General features: G+C 43.5%; 1 protein-coding gene across 1 annotated transcript in view; it reads left to right on the forward strand.

Moving 5' to 3' along the window:
* LOC115593349 (transmembrane protein 132C) overlaps positions 1 to 20,720 on the forward strand; it is a 170,518-nt gene that overhangs the window by 36,075 nt on the left and 113,723 nt on the right. The window contains exon 3 of the mRNA XM_030436864.1: positions 14,352 to 15,276. Coding sequence (XP_030292724.1) covers positions 14,352 to 15,276 — 925 coding nt within the window. The remainder of the gene's footprint in view (positions 1 to 14,351; positions 15,277 to 20,720) is intronic.

Raw genomic sequence — 20,720 nt, forward strand, 5'->3', positions numbered from 1 at the left:
CAAAGTGATTTCAAAGACAGTTACCTTTTATTGAAAGAATTGAAGTATGAGAAAGTTTAAGTAATACATTTTTTACTGAGTGACATTTACTTTCCTTATTGAAAGACGTACATTAAAGTTTTTATTTTAAGTTTTAGGGCGTCTTGTCAATTATTATTGTTATCACAACTCTGAATCAACACGTAAGCACCAGTTTTAGATTGAAACAACCTCCATAACACAATATCACCCCCATAAGAGGAAAACTGCAACTGTCCGGTCGATACTTGTAAACTCCACACGAACAAGATGGCAAGAAAGAACCCTGTAAAGCCCACTATGTTGTTAGCACCTTATAAATGGTCTTAAAGTATAAGAATGTGTTATTTCCGGCTCTAAAAGCTTGAGGTGTTGTATAAGATCTGCTTCAGTTTACCGCTTTAATACCCCGGGGCTGTGATGTGTGATCACATGACCTTGCCTCATAGTAGCCTGTGTATGTGCAGCAAGGCGATCAAAGCTGGAGACAGTCGGATCAATTTGGCTTTGAAATCGCTGAAACAAAGCATTTTTCTCATGTAGTCTGGCGGGGGACCTCTCTCCACCCTCGGGCTGGACATACAGTCGTGCACAATTATCCACTCACTTTTATTAGACGGTGAGTGAACGGTGTTAAAGGTTACCGCGCTGATGTAATCCATCCTGATAAGACTTGAAGAAATTCGCCTGACAGCGGGCTCGCAGGTGTCTCGGAAGAAGAGGAGTTTTAAAGTTGTTTCCGACTCAGCCAGGAGTTTTTTCGACGAAGTTACAGACTAAATGTTTGAAGTGTTAGGATGGGATTTAAACTTCATCTGACATTTGAATTCAGGTGTGATTTTCGCTCCTCTTTTGGGGGAGGGGATGCAAAGACCGAGAGCAGAACTCCCTCATTCATTCATGCGTTCGTACATTTTCTCATTCAGAGGGCATGCTTGAATGTGCAGCCACTCATCTCCTCTGAACACTGCCGCAGAGTGCTCCACATCTCAGCTTACTTATTCTTCAAGGTAATTTACTTCTGTCAGACCCTTACTGTACCATCAGACCTCTCATCCCGCGCTCAGGGAAATTCAGACTCGGCTCGAGAGCGTGTCCCTACCTGAAGGTTCTCCTGCCTCGACAGCCTTTTGTCTTCTATTATTGCCACAACCTGTTATTATGGAGAGCCCATAGAGTTGTCCTTTTGCTCTATTGTGAAATGGGTACAAGGAGTGGCAAAAGATGACTCTCTTAAACCCTGTAGAAGGAGATGGAATAAGAGATTGTCACTCCCTTTCATGAGTTATTCTAGATTTATTCTGCCTGCCTATAGCATGGGTAACCTTGGGCCCCTGTATTCCACATATTTCAACCATGAGTGATGTTCCAAAGGGAGGCGGCTTTTCACAGTGATGTAAAGACACTTTATGATGCGCGGCATCTTATTTTATGACCGGCTATAAAAAGCGGAGAAAACTCCGAAAAGCTTTTTCTCAGCAAAAAACCCAAGGCGATTGCGAGATAATTATCTGACTAAACCTTTCACGTCTTCTGTTAGTCACAAAATCTGGCTAGAGAAAGATGAGGCTGACAAATAAAACTAGGTCTGTGCATTGAGTGAAAATGATAGACAGCCTCTCTCTTGGCATCTTTATTTCCATTTCCCCCGCCCGTTCCCCTAACCGCTGAGCTGCGCTCAAAGAGTCCAAATTCTCCGTGGCACTTTTCGGGGGAGGATATGGATGATAAAGAAACGCATGCCGTGAGTGTTGCTTGCTGCAGGGGGAGACCTCCGAGTTCATCTCATTTCAGAGTTTCTGAGCAGCAGCGAAATGACTGTCTGTTCTCTCCCTCTGCTCCTGCTGGAGCGTGCAGTGGACTTTCCTCAGGGCCGTGGAGACCAGGCTCCTCTCTTCCAGGCTGTTTACCACCTAGCTGCTGTCAGTGGGGCGCAACTTCTCCTCCGGTGCCACCGTTCAACACAGTCCACTGTATGCTGCGCCAGAGGCGTTCCTCCGCGCTGGAAAAAAAGAAGTGCATTTGAGCTACGCTTACAGATGTTACAGTTGCAGCTTTAGAGGATTGAACTTCTCATCATCTGTGGCTTGACCAATGGGGCGCATGGTGGCTCAAAATCTAAATTTGTAATGACGGAGCCCGCCCGAGGCTGCCTGGCAGTCGTCTCTGAGGAGCTGCGAGTGTGTCCGTGCTCAGACAGTCGCACACATGCATAAACGTGCACCCGGATACACATAAATACATAATGAAGTAGCAGAAATCCCGGGTTCGGGCACATTCGCAGCACAACTCTGCGCATTGTGACAAAAATAAATAAATAAATCACACATGATCGACACACACGTAACATAACACAAGTAAATTCAATCCTCTCTCCTGTGCTCTTCTTGGTGCATTTTGTACCCCCTATCACATAAACCTCGGCACACATGCGGTCACACATACAGCAGAGCACATTATACTGCACTGTTTAAATTCACCCCCTCCTCCACCAGGCAGCAGATACAGATCCCTGAGCTGTAAAAATTGAGCGCTGTGCAATTACAGTCGTCCTCAGACCGCATCGCTAACATCTCCGATGACTTTTACCAGGACTGTGTTGTGAAATGTCGTCGTTTTTCATTCCAATTCCACTGTATTGCCTGTATAGTCACTCTTTCAGCCTAACTGCATTAAAGCCCATCATACTTCTCAGCCTTACTCACAGGCGTTTAAGCTCAAGAGTGTCTCTACCTGAAGGCACATTCCCTTACCTCTATGGACTCTTTTTTAACTGATTTATACAACCTGTTATTATGGAGAGTTCAATAGAGCTGTCTTCCTGTCCATGTGATGAGGGCAAGAGGCAAATTACACTTCTATACAGAGAGTTGAAATAACACAATTTAATTCTCTATGATTATACCTGTCTAATGAATAGACTCTGGCCTCAGTGTCCTCCTATTATATTAATTTCTCAAGTTTGAGCACCTGTGAAGGTAACATCTTTAAAGGGGCACCAATTTACACATTAAAGTGTGTTCACAGGTCTTGGGGAGCACTTTACATCTGTAAAAAAAAAAAAAAGATACTATAAGGCCTTTTGTGGCTTCAGAAGTGGCTGCAAGAAATCTGACAAACTGCCTCCAGCGTTGACACTCAGTGGCTAAATTGCATCATGGGTACTGTAGGCAGCACATTTTGAAAATTGTAGAAAAAGTAAAAAAAAAAAAAAAAAGATTAAAATCGATGCAGCAGAAGCAGAGATATCACTTTATCATATCATTTTTATTTCATGCATTCTTCTTCCTGTTCAAAATCCAGTGCCTGCATTACCCACAAAGCAACTTAGCCACTGAGTGACATCACTGGAGGCAGTTTATGAGATTACATGCAGCTCCCTCTGGAGCCATTAAAAAAAGGTTTTATATTCTACTTTTTTCACATATACAGTAGTTCTCCCCAAGACCTGGAAACACGTTTTAGTGTGTAAAAATGGTGGAGTTGCCCTTTAGGTATGTAAATGATTTCTTAACATTGATCCATCAGCACTCACCTACAGTCTAATTTCTAATCATCTTCTGTCCCTTATTTGATTGTTTCCTCAGTTATCGGTAGGAAATCAATCATCCGCAGCAGACTAATGACTGATGTCCTACAAAGATTGATCAGTTGTGGATTTTCAGAAGCTCAGCAATGAATGATTTGTCCTTCATAGATGAAGACATTAAACTGCTGCACTTCACACTGCATTATTATTGGCATCTATAATAAGTCCATATGCAATATCCTGGGCGCTGCTCTGATTGATTTTGGCCCATTTAGTCATAAATGAATGAATTTCAATATGCTCACTTGGTAATTTAAACAGTTTTACTGCTTGTTTTTATTTTCCAATTATTATCAGTGTTTCATAAACACAGAACAGAGACATTGCATTACCTGACAAAGACAGAAGACTTAATAAAGATGGGGCAAGTGCATTAGTCTGAATGTGTGTGTGTCTGTATGTGTGTTAGTGCATGGGTAACAGTGTGTGTGTGTGTGTGTGTGTGTGTGCGCGCGCGCATCCAACGAAAGGTAGAAAAGGAAGAATCAGATGCAGAGAGGGTTACTGGAATATTGAACGAGTAGAGGAAAATAACAAAAGAAAATATAAGAAAAAATAAGACAGAAAGACATACAAAGAAAGGAAGCAAAAAACCCTCCAAAAAAACGTGGTGTTAGGGAATTGTTTTTCACTTGTCACTGAATGAAAAAGAAATATTAAGAAGGCTGTCAAGGCTAAACTTTTTTTTCTTACTAACCAACTCTATTGTCATAAATACAGCAGAAAAAACTATTTGGATCAGACATAGAAAACGGACCACCAGAAGAAATGTGTCCTCACTTGCCCCTCGGGGCTTCCGTAGAGCGGTGAGTAGAAGGGAAATATGTATAAAATACACAACCAAGGACAGACACTGTGTGTCACTCGGGCGAGTAGGATGGGCCTGTTAGTCATACACAGTCCATGCAATGACTGGAGAAGGAACTATTGCAAATAAAGACTGATAGAGATACTACTTGAAATGCAAGTTAAAGTAGTAAATAACATGATAAAGGTAAAAGTAATAACAAATTAGTTGAATTTATTAATTTTATCTATTCATTTATTGGAGTTATTTTTGTTGCTGATAATAGAAAAGGTTATTTTTGTTAGACACTTGTATGCATTGCAGAACTCTCATTATTATTTATATGAACAGTAAGCGGTTACATTGCCTTCCCTGCCCACTCCCTTCATCTGAGTATAATTAATATTGTACTTTGCATTTTTTGACTTCCTGGAGCAGCTGCATTGCCTGACGTCCAAGGCCCATTGACTCTCTTACAATGTAACCTTGCTGGAAATGCCAGAACATTACTCACCCTGCTCCTTTTGGCCAACTCGCTGCATTATTCTTACCCACTTAACCGCATCTGATTTCATATATTTGCACAATCAAAAAAAAAAAAAAAAGAAAGAAGGAAAAGTCCCCAGCGTATAATATACAGGATACCTGGACGGGATTCACTTGGATATGATTATCATGTGCCGAGAGTCGTTGTTATTTATGACAAAGGTCCCCCTCCCGTCTGAGCGCGGCGCTGCATCATCCGTCACTGTCATTACTTTTATTTGACTCACTTTCAAAGTGCGCTACCTTCACTGCGAGGGAGAGCGAGAGAGAGAGAGAGAGAGAGAGAGAGAGAGAGAGCTGGTCACATTCATAATCTCACTGAGGCAATCTGTGGTCTTAAATGACAACAGTAGAGCCCACATACTCAAAGTTGAAGCCTTCGATTACCCCTGCGGGTGCCCTCAAAGGGAAGGCTAACTGCTGCTCTGCTCCACTCAGCACATTTGGCCCTGTTCCTTCAAGAGCTCTCGTCTCCTAGTTCATCTCGTCTAAACCACCACCGGCTCCTTAGCGGCTCCCTGCTCCGCCGTTCACCTCCTCCCTCTTTGACACTGTACAATGCACAACACAGGGCCCACGGGCAATGGACAGAATTGGAGTGTCATAAAAAGCCCATTCGCGTCCCAAATGTGTCTTCAAGGCAGAAAGCTTTGAGGTTGTTTTCCTCTTTGCACAACTGGCGAATTGCTGCTCATTGCTGTTGCTCACTAGCCCCACCAGGGAGAGGCGATGCTTTGCAGACTGAGCGGAAGGGGGGAAAAAAAAAAATTGCTCTTTATGCAGACAAAGAAATGCTCGGAAGCTGCTGGAAGTTTTCCCGAGACGGGCATAACTAATGCCCAAACGGGTGCTTTATCTTTTTTTTTTTTATTTCCATTAGTGTTTCTTTAAGATTCCTGTAACGCCGAGGTGCATTATTTTCCGAGCGAGCAGAGTCGGAGGATGGATTCTAAATGTCATTCCAAGCAGCAGTTACCTTTTCGGATCTAATTGAGGCCGCCCGTGGTGCGACACACTGCCTATTTAAGAAGTGACAGCTTACAAACAACTCATTTTCGGCATTGTTTAGTCCACGTAGTGTGTAATTACTCTCTGCGTCTCCATCTCAGCGGAGAGAGAGGAGGACGTTATGGCTTTCTTCTTGCTGTGTCCTTGATGATAAAGTCAAACTTATTCACGATATTTTACCGTACCACGTGCACGCTACCTCCCCTACTCCCACTAATGGTCGAAGGGACGGTCGAAGAATGAGCCGTATTACCTAAAATTGTTAACCCCCTTTCAGGCTTGCCCATTTATTTGACTTAATTAGCCACTGAAGGATGGCACAGAACGCTCATCGTTTCAAACACATTAACATATTAAGAGGGATTTATCGCAAAGGCTTCATCTTTCTTTGAGTCTTGGCAGTGTTTGACTACCACCCCTTCAGAAACCCACAATCGCAGGGCACGTTAAACCATCTATTTTTAATACGCAAGTGAATAATTAAGCCTTTGTGATGAGATGAGATGTAATCGCCTGGTCATTGTTAAGCTGTACATTTTGCCTCCAATTGTTACGGCTGCCTAAAGGAGAGTGAGGAATGTCTTTATCCATCTCAGACTAACAGTCTCAGAGGATTACGCCACGCAGCCCCTCTAATATATCCGTATTGATGTGATATGTGTGTGCGCACCGTGTGCTCTGAAGGTGAGATGAGAGGCAGGCCGCTCCGTGATGAAAGAGAGCTGACAAGCATGCTGAAAATTACTTAGTTCGGTCAGCTCAGGAATTTTATAGACAGAAATGACCCAAAGGCCATTCTGGAACTAAAGAGGCCATAGGATTTGTCAGGGACTAAAACAACTCAAGTTTTGAAGAAGCACGTGGCTCCGACTTATTGCTGATATCTGGAGCCATAAAGCGCTGGCCCCATCCATCTCGGTTGGGTCACAATACTTCATTTTCCCTCATTTCTTTGAAAGGGGAAAATATGATTCCACCTATCGATCGCTGCATAAATGTGTTGCCTAGCGATGAAAGATGAGGTGTGCTTTGCTTTTATGTGATCTGATTAACCCCCAGCTGGGAGTGGGCTCTCTGCATGGCCCCCGGCTCTCCCGCAGTGTCAGAGTGCATGTGATGGGCACTTAGAGCGATTAGAGTCCCCGCGTGTTTTGTTTGTGTTGAGATACCAACCAGGACATTTCACTAACCGGGGGATTATGTTGCTGGACACAGAAGACAGTCTTCTATCTAGTAGCCGGCACTTAAGAGGACCCAAAGTGTGCTTTTGAGACTGTGAGTGGATGAGCCTAAAGGATGATAAATATCTGTGAATTAGATGTTCCTCTTTGCGGCCTTTAGAAATGAGGAGGGGTTTTTGTTTAGCGCTGCATTTTCAGCTTTGAAAGGAACAGTTCGCTCCAAAATCACACACGGCAGGAGCGGGTCCTTGTGCAGAAAAGAAAAAAAGAAGAAAAGACATGCAAGGAATGACACAATTTTCTGCAGTTTGACATAAACATTCACAGATGTCACTGAATCAGTCACCGCGGCTCTCTATATTAAGGTTAGCGCTGCATATTTACTAAGAGATCGCACCTCGCTTATTTAGTCACACCCATTGTTGGGACTAATGTGCTACAAAAGTAATGTGTTGCAATTATATATCACTTCAAGCAGTCACCGTAATATAATGCATTTCTAATTGCATTTGGGGTAACATTATTACAGTTACTAAGTCAAGGTAACGCATTGCCATCCTGATGGGTCGCAGGCAACATGTTCAAACTTGTTCAAAGAGGCACATAATGATGTAAATGTTTCAGCTTCTGTCGATATGCACATTCAACACATGGTTAGACTCTCCGTAATTCAGTCCTTCTCTCCTCCCAATGATGAACAAAAGAGTAATCCACTCAGATTTGCCAGCATTGTAAGCAAAGCAGATTAAGTAAAGTGGTGGCTCTCCAACTTTGAAGCGCTCATAAAGTCCTAATTAACATAAACACTCACTGTCTGCCAACTCAGAAACACAACTTCTTCATTCATATTACCTACTATTGTTGCTTTGTGCTTGGTGTGTTTGTTATCTTCATGTTGCTGCCTGCGACATGAAAGTGTCCCTGCCTCCGTCTGTTTAGATTTCCACCCCAGGTCAACCCCTGAAGTGCTGCAAGCGCTCCCAGTTTGGAGGGTTTTGTGGTCACACAGGACACAGTTTTTGCAATGAGAGGCGTCTTTCTCAGGTTTTTATCTAAACACAGCTGATATTTACTTTCAAATGATGGTACCCAGTTGTATGTAACAGATTACACTTCAGAAGTAATTTTGTCACCCAACTAGTTCCATTGCATCCGAGAGAAAGCAGACATGTCTACAGTCGGTATCTCCAAAACTCTGCAACTGCAACAATAAAACAATCTAAATGGATTAAAAAAACACTGCTGTAAAGAATAAAAATAAGTAATATTGATCGTGGGGTAAACTGTCCCTTTAAATAGCCGAGTATTATGTTAAGATAATGCATGATTAAATTTGCTGAAACCCAGTCCAGTCCAGTCAATAGCTTCACTAATTGTCGTGCTGCTCAGTGGTTTTGGGGACATTCAGTCTCCACTCGGCTTTGTGTGCGCACAAGTCTTTATCAGAAACCGTCTTTGATAAGGTTTTTAAACTTCTTGACTTTGCCAGTGGCATTTTCGCCATCTGAGCAGTGGCTGACATTTATATCAAGCTCTCCAAGAGCCCGAATTACTCTTTTCAATCCATTGTTCTGCGGCTGAAGACGAGAAACTTACCTCTCATACTGACCGACGAGTAGTCCACTGACGGTGACTTCAAGGTCCCCTAAGCAGCCCCTCTGCGGAGCCGGCTTCCGCACAGAGCAAATGTTTAACAAAAGAAAATGCCACATAAAGATCACGGCTTAATGTTTTACCTTGTGGACTAATGAAAATTTGGGGATTTCAAAAGCTTTTTGAATGTCAGCACTGAAGACACGAAGCCAGATGTGCCTTTCTCTTTACAACGCAGCATCCGTAGAGTTAAAAGCTCTGGCTCTTCCAGATACAAAAGAAATGGCATCAAATAGCTTGATAATGGCATGTTTTGGGTAGTTTAAACTAAGTCCTGGGTGATCTTCCCTGATGAGGACCCCCTGTTTTATTTCTCGCAGTAGTTGTATAGCTGCCCACGTCCAAAGCTGTTGAAAAGATGTCTAGACTGTTTTGTTTGAAAGTTGAAAAGACAAACTTGAGAGGACAGTAAAGGATTCTTTCAAGCACCAACAGACAGTGGACAACTCCTCACGCAATGTTAAATTGTGTAAAGGTATCTCAGTTCCCTTCTCACTTAATAGTGCTACTCTTTGTTTTGTATCACCATCTCCGTCACCATCGTCTCTTTGCGTCTATTAGCACATCTTACTTTAGACAATTAGCACGCTAAGGTTCGCTGATGTTGAATATGTTCACCATTTTAGTCTAGTAGAGTCAATTAGCATGCTTAAATAAGCTAATGTTTATCACGTCCAACATAGTAGTTCAGTATTTTAACATGCCAAAATGTGTTAATGTGTATCTTGATAACAGTCTTAGTTTAGTATCGGCATGCTACAATTAGCCAATTGGCATTAAACATGTCACTAGTTTCGCAGGTATTTGTATATATGGCCAAATAGCAATCATTAAACCAAACAGAATATAGGTCAGATAAAAAGTTTGACCTGATGAATGACAAACAGAGTGAGTTGTTCTGTTCACTAACAACTCCAGATGTTGTAGGCACAGTGTATAAATGTTTATTTTATACACCGGCTATTTCCAGCTGTTCAGTTGGTTGCCCAGACGGTATCTGAGGGCTGCTGTGTCACTAAACTACAGTGCCCATGATACTGAGGCTACATGTCACCAGGTGGCTTATTGATGTGTTTCAATTAGCTTTGGGATGAATGAGAGCACAGAGGAATACGCTATAACCAGCATTGTTAACGGTAAAAAAATAAGTGCTGGTTCTGGCCTTTTCATACGTTTTTGCCTGACAATATATATATGTATCATATTTAGTATTACCAGACGTTTCTTTTGAACCTGTCATGGACCTAAACACAACTCCTCGGGGCAAACAATGGACGGACAGATTTAGATTTCACATGCCCTGTCAGTGACCACTTGTGGTTCTTTTCCAGTGATCGAAGAAACAGCAAGCGTTGCATCAGCAGGTTGTAAAGTGGTGAACTCGTGTGCAGGTGTTTCTAAAGCAGCAATGTTCTGCTGTGTTGGCGACGTCTCCACAGGAAAAACAAGTCTAATTTTAAACCGAGTGCTATAAAGAAGGGGGCATGTGGGCCGTGCACATCGGCGCTTGCTGCTCTGTAATCTTCGACTCCTTCGCGTCACATGAAGACAATCCAGCATCATCACCGCCTCCCACTGCCCCGCTCGAACTCGCTGTTCGTCTCCCCACCTCTCACCGCCATCACTTCTCTCTCTATAGATTTCTCATAAGAAAATCTGTTTGATTAATGTATTACTGAAGTGGGGCCAAGCTAATACGTTTGATCAGGGAGTGGTTGCGAGACGCACACATGGTGGTGGACAAAGATAGGATGAGAAGAGGAGGAGGGAGGCAAGATGAAGGGATTATGTTTCTTGGGTGAAGTTCTGCTCGGGTCGCCAGGGATGAGAACAGGTGATTATAAGAAACGGTTTGATTCGAAGCCACACATGGCTGTCTCGGGGACACGACTGCTTTAATACCATTTTGAGAGTTAATTTTAGAAGTTGCTCGCCGCGCGTTGAAGGAGTTCCGCAGAAAACACTTTAAATGCATTTTAATCAGGAGTCCCATGTTCCTGTGGGCCCTCCTGGTTCAGGCTACATGAATATAACATCAAGACATTAAATCCTGATTCGAACGTATGTCTAATGATGAGGCCAGCCCACTTCCGCTGCATGCTTGATATGTGATCAGACTCTTTAGCCCACATGTCCTGAGGGGTTGGCAGTGCCCAGAAATCCTCCACGATAGTTTACAACCAGGATTTACCACAGGGGTTAAGTTATCTGCACAAATCATCCCCTTTTTCATTTGCAGAAACAGTCCTGAGGACATGATTTACAAGTACAGTAGCCGCAGACACGAAATCCAAGGGCGACCCGGGGCTGCAAATCACGTTGGCTTGGCCTCTCTGTTTATGGCGACCTACTGGTGTCATAGAAAGGGACATATTCTAAATCTGAAGTTACAAATTACAACGTTTTCTGGCTGTAATGAGGTATTTAGTTTCATCCGTGTCGTGGTGAGCCGTAAGTGGGACAGTGTGTCACGTTGGCCAGACAAACAGAAAGACAGAAAACTCCTCTCGCAGTGCTGGAAGCATGATCCAGCGTAGACTAAGCGCCTGCTCCCCTCCCGACATTGCTCTCTGTTTTGTCACTTTTCAGGGTAAACATCTTCTCTCAGTCAAAACTGTGGTGGCGGCGGTGAACTGTCTCAGTTGAGGTCTTTGCTTCCTTTGGTATTTTCACTCCCATCAGGGATGCGGCGGCGAAAAAGAAATGCAGTTCACCTCTGCAGTCTGAGTAGTTTAAAAAAGGTGTGCAACATGAATGCAAAGAAAAAAGCGACTGCCTGCAAAGTGTTTGTGATTCATTTATAATATTTTCATGGCTTTGTTGCCAATATCTCAATCCGACTTTTTGCTATTAATATGCATGATTATACAGAATAGAGGTCCGTAATTAGGTTCAGTGGCTCGGGCAGTCAACACAATTTTCATAGCCGCGGTGGAGAAAGCTGCCATATTTTGAACATTTTGTATTCATAAGGGAATAAAAATTGACTTATTAAAAAAACTGGATGTCATATAAATGACTTTTGATTTACTGCCGTTGAAGTTTCAGTCCACGTCCCTGTGTAATATAACAAAATAGACGTAGGCGCTCCGGCAGACTTTGACTTAAAGGTTCGCACAGATGAAGAAGGATCGGCTATTGACTCTCTGATTGATTCATTAGGCCCCCCATTAAGCTGGGTTACAGCTAACGACAGTGCCTTTTGATAAAATACTTTTCTCAAACACATACAAAAGATGATGAAAACCTAATTTCAGCACCGATAGCTGTCCTTAATCTGACCTATTGATGTATACTTTAATGCAGGGCATGATGACCCCTTCCTCTTGATTACTGAATGCATATATTAGGTCATTTCCATCAGCATATGTAATATTGATTGTACAGTATACATACGTCTTATCTCAATCATCTTATTAAAGGACCAGTTTTTACATCTTTATCCTAATCATTTGTTGAAACAAGGTTTTTTAAGGAGCTGAGGTGAACCTTCACAGCCTCCTCGTGTGTCAGAGCTGGGATGGTCCATCTCTAAAGTGCCGCTCCAGAGCCTGATGCTGGTTCCGTCCATCTGGCCAGCCAGGCCGGACGTCGCCGCTGTGATTTTCACAAATCACTGCCACTGCCCCGTCTCCAACAGCACCGAGAGACCGGGACAGAAAATCAATGGGCTCTCATGGGCAACTCCATCAGTCTAAATATCTGGATCCTAATGGCGAAGAGAAACAGGGGAAGGGGAGGTTTGCGGGATGGAGACAGGGATGGAGAGGAAGCAGCTCCTAGGGCCACGCACGGCTGGTGGGAAAGAGAGAGGCCGGGAGATTGGTGCCGATGTGATATCCGAGTTCTGTTACAGATATCAGACGGATGCATTTTTCAATACTTATAGAGAGATGAGAAGACAGTGTGTGAGGTACATTTGTAGTGCTGCCTCGGCTAGGTGGTTCTCAGAAAAGAGGTCTCAAAGTGACACCAGGTGCATTGTGAGAGGGCACCAGGGTGGAGGAAGGCCTCACGTAATTATGGTGAAACAAATCCAGATCCTGGAAAGTTATAATGGTTTCATTATGTGTCAAACATCTTGGTTCTTTTCAGAGTAATGTCTGTCAAATCTGAACTTGACACATGTATGTTTAAGTAAGATGATGCAAGATTTACAGATTCTCAGGATAATATCGTGTATAGCACTTTTTAAAGTTCAGAACCTGCCTGAGAATCATCACGTTTCTTAAGTTTTTGACAGTATCAAAGTAATCCCGTGATAGCTGTTCGTGCATGAGCGGGTACTCTGGAAACAGAAACTGTTATTCTCTAATTTGGCATAATTTCATAATGCAAATTGCCAAAATGTATCCAGCAAACACGTCTTAATTACCCACAGCTAAGTCACTGATTACATGGCAATTATTTGGATGTTATTTTTACTTGTTGCGTTAATTGAGCAAAATATATCGACTTCCTCAGTGCTCACGTTGTCTTAACACAACAGAAACAGAATAGAGTGAAAATCTGTGAAGTTATATTAGGTCTATTAGATATGTATCATTTTTAGTTATGTATACTTTTTAACAGATTCCATTCCAGTATATGCTATGTTTCTGACTGTCTTAGTTGTAAGCAGAACCATTTTGTACGAACAGAAAGCGGCACGTTAGGTGCACACAGAGGACGTCGGTCAGACTGCAGAGGTGACATGCCGCTGCTCATTGAACTTCACCAGCAATAGCCAATATGTCATGATTGTTCTTCCTGTCTCAACACCATCCACAGCTTGTTTCAGTGTTTTACAGCCCCTCCTCCTCTCAACATGCTGCACTGTGGGACAACAGTTACTCTCGAACATATCTGAAGCATATGTACACATTTACTTTTTTGAATATGTCGTTTTTTTTTCTCAGTTTTCCACTGTGACTGCACCATATGCTCAAAACCTGCTTAGAATAAAAAAAAAAAAATGTAGCATGGGATTGGGACAGAGCTCAAGAATCTGACGCCAACTTTTCCGTACTTTGCAGCGGTGACGCATGAGAGGAGGAAGAGGAGGATGAGGTGGCAGAGGGAAGGAGGCAGATGAAAGTGTTGTAAAAGAGATGCATGTAAGAGATGGAGAAAAAAAATGATCGAGTTAGAGGAGCAAACATGGAGACGCCTGATAAGCAAGCGACTCAGAAAGACACAACAGTTTCTAAATTGAGTCAAACAAATTATTTTAAGTGAGAGCAGCGACTCATGAAAGTGATATCATATGGAAATGTCTCCAACAAACCATTAAACATTCCCCACTAGAAGCGACTGCAGATATGATTGCCTCAGGTTGGAGGATACGCATGCAAATGTTATGTTAAATGTGAAGCGCCGCCGTCTGCGTCCGGAGTTATTTTCTTCCAATTCTCCTCATTCTGCTCTTTGATTTCACACCTGGCTCACGTTGAGACAATAACCTTGCTCACACGGCTACCAGTGCCCTGATGCATGACCGGAGTTGTTTCGAATTATTCCAGATGTTGTTACCGTAGCTGTTGAAACAAAGGTAAACACGTCCTTATTTGTCTTTCTCTCTCTGTTTCAGTGGTGGACAGCAAGGTGATCCTGGAGGGCCTGCAGAGGTATGGCCCCACACCCATCTATCTGCCCGTGAGCTACCGGATCCTCAACGCTGAGTCGGCGTTCTTCCTCCAGGAGGCAAATCAGGACTTAATGAGGAACTCCAGCCTGCAGGCTCGCACCGAGTCCTTCTTCGTCCACCAGGCCCGGCAGATGCCCTTCATCAACGCCAGCTACGGGCCGTTGTCCGTCCAGCAGTCCGTCCCTCTGGAGCTGCTGCAGACCCTGCCGGGGCCGTTCAACACACCCTCCTTCACTGCATCGTCAGCGCCAACGTCGGCATCATCGCCGCCTCTCTTCACATTCAACTGGAAGGTCCACACCTACATCATCAGCGAGAGGATTCACCCCAGCTGGCCGAAGGTTCAGGTGTTGTTCTACATCGCAGGGAGGGACTGGGACGATTACAGCGCCATCCACAAGCTGCCCTGCATCAGGATGTTCGCCTTTCACGAGACTCAAGAGGTGCGTGGGACATGCAGGCTAAAAGGAGAGCTGGGGATATGCGTGGCCGAGCTCGAGCCTCTGGCCAGCTGGTTTAGCCCGCCTACTGTCAGGCCGGGCAGGCAGAGGGTGTCTGAGCAGGCCCAGGGCACTCCTGTGGAGCTCTACTACATGGTCCAAACCACAGACAGCGGGGACTGCAGCTCAGAGGACTCGAGAAAGGGCAGCTCCGTCCGCACCGACCAGCAGAGGCCGATGGGCTATTTCGCGGGGCATACACCCATGCAGCGCATCGGCAGCGTCAGGCTGTTCCAGCCGCTGTCGGAGCTGAAGCTGGACAATAGCTTTGTGGTGATGACACCCTCCAAACCCATCCGGCAGAGAGAGACCCTCTCTACTTTTCTGGCTCTGTCCACACTCTCTTCAGTGCAGATATTCACCCTCAGGTAAGTCTGCCTCAGGTTGATCTGCGGCCGAGAAAAACTACAAACTAATACAGACAGAACACAAGCAGTGAAAGAGAAAGCACTGTTGGAGTGAAAAGATAAGGACAGATATGACAATACACGGCAACATTTGCAGTGCCCCCATCTGTCACTTCACATCTCGCTTTAGTCACCGGCTCGAAATCGCGCCATGGCTTAAAACAGGAAGACATTTCTCAAGCACTTCTTAGTCATTGTTTGCCTGAGTCATGTACTGAGATGAATTATGCAGGGTATAAGTAATCCAGTACAATGCCTCTTTGTTTCTAAAATATTTAACAGTTTCAAGCTTGTATGTTGTGCAAACACATCATATCTACCACCTCGCTCAAGAGCTGTGCAACACAGTCAGTTTGCAATTGTGAATTTACGATACTGTACGGCTGCGGTTAGGACACCATGATATTTATTATAACAGCTTTTTTCATCAAAATGCTCTGAAGCTGAAAAAAAAAGAAAAAACCAGGACACCAATACGTTGCCATGACACTGCCAGTCCACTGCCCAGCATCAGCTTTGTTATTTAGCGTGTTTATTTAGGTCATTTATCTGCTAATCAGAACGAGACATAATATTGAAAATGAAAGGAAATGTAAAAAAGATGGCGTAACGAAGAGCACCCTCATGTCCCCAGTAACCCAGCCATAAACGCACGACACTGTTAGATAATTTCCTACTTTCGTTTTTGCAGGGCAAATATTAATTTCGGCTGTGAAATTGCACTATTTCAACCACAAACAAAGAGCTTGCCACAAATCAAACTAACTCCTCTAACTCCTCTAACTCCAAACTAACTAACCGTTTTGGATTTGTGTAAAAGTTTCCTTCAAGTGGCGACGGAGCCTTCTTTAGTGGCGCTCGAATTAAAGTAAAACCAGCCCCCACCCCCGAACCCCCCGGTGTTTCCAAATGGTATTATTGTCAGTGCATCTGTTGCAGAAAGACAACCAGATCATTTCCGGGGTTTTTTTCTCAGAGTGGAAAATAGCATCGGCACAGGACAAATCGTGTTGATTCTTTCACCTAGTCTATAATGGAGATGTGAAAAAAAAAGAAAAAAAGATGGGAATGGTGCCAGTCTGACTCCATCACCAGGCAGCCTTCACTTTTTCCTGGGAGATTTTGTGCCCGGTGGCAGACAAGTAAATGAAAGGGCTATAGAGAACTAATCCAAACGCTGATGGTGTCATTATTCTATAGCCATTACCTTGCACACCCAACATTTGCTTAATGATGATACATAAAGCTAAAAAAAACATTCCAGTTCAAGTAAAAAGCGAAAAGTCTTTAAGATCTTTTCTTCTCTCAATCCAGAGGTCACGTTCAAGGTTTGGTACGGCGTTTACAGAATCAAATGTGTTATCTTTGTGACATCAATCGTGCTTTATTCTTTTGACTGAATCTATCCCATGAACACAAAGAGCTCAAGCACATTCAACTAGACTCCTCTTTAGAGGAGATTCTCCGGCTGCTTTGGATGATGTGTGTTTTTAGGTGCAGTGGATGAACTTGTTTTACAGAGAAGTGTTTTTCTTGTGTGTTTATCGTAACCTTCCAAGTCATTTCGGAGAGAAATTTAGATGGATATTGCAGCACTCAAATCCCTCCAAACTGCAACTCTTGACAGTCTGGAGGGGATTGTTTTGACTGTATAACACCTTAATTACGCCTTTGTGCTATTTATGAAGATTGTTTCCATGTACTCACCTTCAAAATTGCCTGTCTGAGGGATTTTTTTTTAAATTTTTTATCTGAGGTAATTTCACACAACAACAACAACAACAAAGTAGTTATTGATTCATTGAGCTTTGTCTTATACAAATTACCATCCAAAGTGACTGTAATTGCTCCGTGTTGTGTGATGCAAATGAAGGTGTGCGGGAATATGCATTTCCACCGGGCGACTTTTATGCCCGAGATCTAAATCATAGCAGATGAAACAGTTAGCAGCCTTAAAGTGGAGCTGTGACAGAGAGCCTTGGCAATTTGTCAACCCTGGGTGAGCAGGAAATCTGCCAAAAAGCCTCATTGCTTTTTCTCCCGCTCCAGTGATGATGAACTCCCATGAAGTATTAGCGCTTGCAGTGTGTGTTTATCACATTTGTCAGCATGTGTGTAAATGGGAACTTTAAAGGAGGTATTTTTCCTTTAGTGCCTTTTTGCACCGCGGTTGCACCCCTATCGTTCATCTTTTATGCTGTCCCGTGGGACGGCGCGGACTTAAAATTCAGCCAAAACACCTCATTAGCAACCGAAAGATTAAAACCTCAAAGTTTTTCGAAAAAAATCACAGGCCACTTTACAGTACTTGACTGCCAGCTCACCAAACTCTGTAAACCAACATCCGGACGCTGATGATTAATCCCGCGTCGGCTTTGTTGTGCGTTCGCTTTTTTATACTACCGGGTTGAACTTGTGGTGCCGTTCAAGGCGAGTTTTTCTCTCAGTTGTTGAGATGTCCTCATAATAGAAACTTTACCTTAAAAGCACTCGATATCCCCGAGACGATGGTGCAATTCAAGGTCTGATTACAAAAGTGTGTTTATGCGTGGACCCTGGTGTGGTTGTGTTTATGGGCCGGCGTACTGTACGAGGCGGTCTGGTGTGTGTCTCCCAGCGGCTAAAGCATCATTAACTATTCATGTTCTCTGCAGTCCCCCCCCCCCCCCCCCCTTCTCCTCCCCATTATCTGTTCTCCCCTCTCTATCCTTACCCTTCTCCCCCCTCGATTCTCCTCTCCTCTCGTCCACCAGAGTCTTCTATATCTCGTGGCGAAAGAATCTCTCTGGTCAGCCGTTATTCCAACATCTGCCGCCAAATTTTTACTCTCGATCTGACTCGTTTCTCTACTTAATTTGGACTGTAAAACTTTTAAGGAATTTGGAAAAATAACATAGTTTATAATCCTCTTAATGTATTAATAGCAAACCATAGGTTCGTAGGTTCATCCTGCACAGAGCACCTTGAACATTCCAACTTTTATCACACACTTTTTTTCCGATACTCTCCAAAAAAAGTGTCCTGGCATATGCCTTAAAAACTCAGCAGCGACAGCAGAGTAAGACAAAAAAAAGTGGTTTCCTCTGACTTATAATGTAAAGCAGATTTCCAAGGGCTGATAATCTTCCCACTTCAAACTCAAGTCCATCAGTGTATGTGATGTGCATTTACTTGCGTTTTGTTTGCTTGTTTGAGAGCACTTCATACGATTCAGCTGGATTACCCATCTATCTTCTGGATGACCGTGGTTAATAAAGACATCTGCTGGTACCTCAGTGTTTAACCCCTGTGCCGAGAGGTCAGAGATCTGAATGCAAAGCAGTCATTCTCTACGCAAAGCAGACCGAGGCTGATGCTGATGCCGACGCATTAGTTGTATTCAGGTTAAAGCGAGGCAGCTTTTCGTCAGGGTTTGGGTTTTTGGTTCAATTATTTAAAAAAAAATGTTTTTGTTGTGCTCCATGTGTGAGGATTTACTTTCACTTGTGTCTTTTTTGTGTTTCTGCATCAGCTCTTTGGGGAATACTGCTTGGGGGACTGTATCGTTGTGACATCGCAACCTTACAGAATTCCTGATGTCTTATTTGAACGCAGGGATTTTGAATACGGGCTGCGTTTCATTTCACGTCAGTTTTGACTGTATGCTACTTTCATATTTATATATCACCTAGATCTGCTGTATAATCCAAAGAATAATGGAAATCTCACTCTACTTCTATGATATGGGAACTTTAATGTTATGTCGGCTGGTTTATCAAGTAGAAATAAACGATGCCATCATATACTCTTAAGTGTGTTTCCTATAAAACCGAGCGTTTTCCTCGGTCCCTTGACCTTCAAACTTAATCTTGGCGTCCTACTAGCGGAACAATTGATTTTATTAAGTTTCGTCTTTAAAAACATCACATGCATTATCAGTCTCTTGACTCACTCTGGACCTGAAATTCACGAGCATACAAGATTATACCTGACATCACATTACTTCCCACACTGAGCTAAAAGTGTGGGCTATAATTTCAAGCGGGAATAATTTATGCACCTCATGTAGCTGAACATGAGTGATAAGTCGTGTTATCAGACACACACGGCGCCTAACCAGCTTCTCTCCTTGGTTGCACAGCAAATTCAACACACACACACACACACACACACACACCTACACACACACACACACACACACACACAGCACACTTAACCTGGGGTTATTTTATTGGCCATTTTTTTCTCTCTGTCTTATTGTGTAATTGGCTGTATTTGATCTGATCTAAACTAATTTAATGTAATTATTTCGAATGTAGTTGTTCAGGCTTTTAATCGCAGCCACTGAGAAACACACACACACAGTCACGAATATGCGCATTAACATAGGGACAATCACACACATGCATGCGTGGACGTGCTCTGCACCACCTGTTAAGTCATGGTGTGTTTGTCATGCTAAGGGCTCCCGGTGGAGTCAGTAATTCCCTGCTCGCTGCCTCATTAGCCATGGAGAGAGTGGCGAAACAGGCTGGGAAAGGGTTCTCTAGCTACTCCTTATTCAGCATGCAAATGAAAACACCATTTCCTCCTGAAGAAATTAACGGGCTTTTCATAAGATAAATGGCCCCAGCTGTATTGTAATTTTGACTAAACAATCCAACATATTTCCACAGATCCCCCCCCGGGGGCAGCAGTTGGCTGATGAATGCAAATGAATTTCTAATATGTGAGCGTGTGAAGGTATAAGTGTGGGATCCTTCATGCTGCGCCAGCCCCAAAACAGTCGGCGCGAGTTGTTTTTGTTTTCCAGAGTTTGAGCAGGTGTTAGAGGTGGGTTCAGGGGTTTGGCTATGAATGAAAACGAAGTGGATTTAGCCGAGGCTGGCTTTTAAAGTTGCTCAGGTGTTATCCAGACATGATTCAGTGCTTCGCGGCAGCTGATTCTGATCCGTAACGCGGCTCGGGGTGCCCAGGTCTGGCGCCTCGGCTGTTTGTTATTGGTCATTGTTTGCAGAAATATCAGCGTGAGAAAAGGTTGGAATAAAGATGTTCTCCTCAGTGTATTAGCCTTATCTCGACCGCACTCCTCTGTGACTCAGTTCAGTAAAGGTCAGCCCAGATAGGTATGTCTGTTTTCCATTTCCATTTCGGTACTTATCTGTACTTTTTCTTGTATTTTATCTGCCGCATTGTCTCGGTTTCTCTCTTCCCCCATCCTCCTTGTGTTGTTTAACCTTTCTCTCCCTCTCGCCGTACTCACGCTCTCCTTTTCTGTCATATTCTTGCTTTCCCTCAGCTTGACATGCTCGTCCTCTTTCAGCTGGAGCACTGAAAAAAAAACCCAAAAAACACCTCCTTTGGTTTTCACATGTAAACGAAGAAACCTTGGCTTACATTAAAAGTCGATTCTGTCACGATGTACG

Source organism: Sparus aurata, chromosome 12 (assembly GCF_900880675.1).
Source record: "Sparus aurata chromosome 12, fSpaAur1.1, whole genome shotgun sequence".
NCBI lineage: Eukaryota > Metazoa > Chordata > Actinopteri > Spariformes > Sparidae > Sparus > Sparus aurata.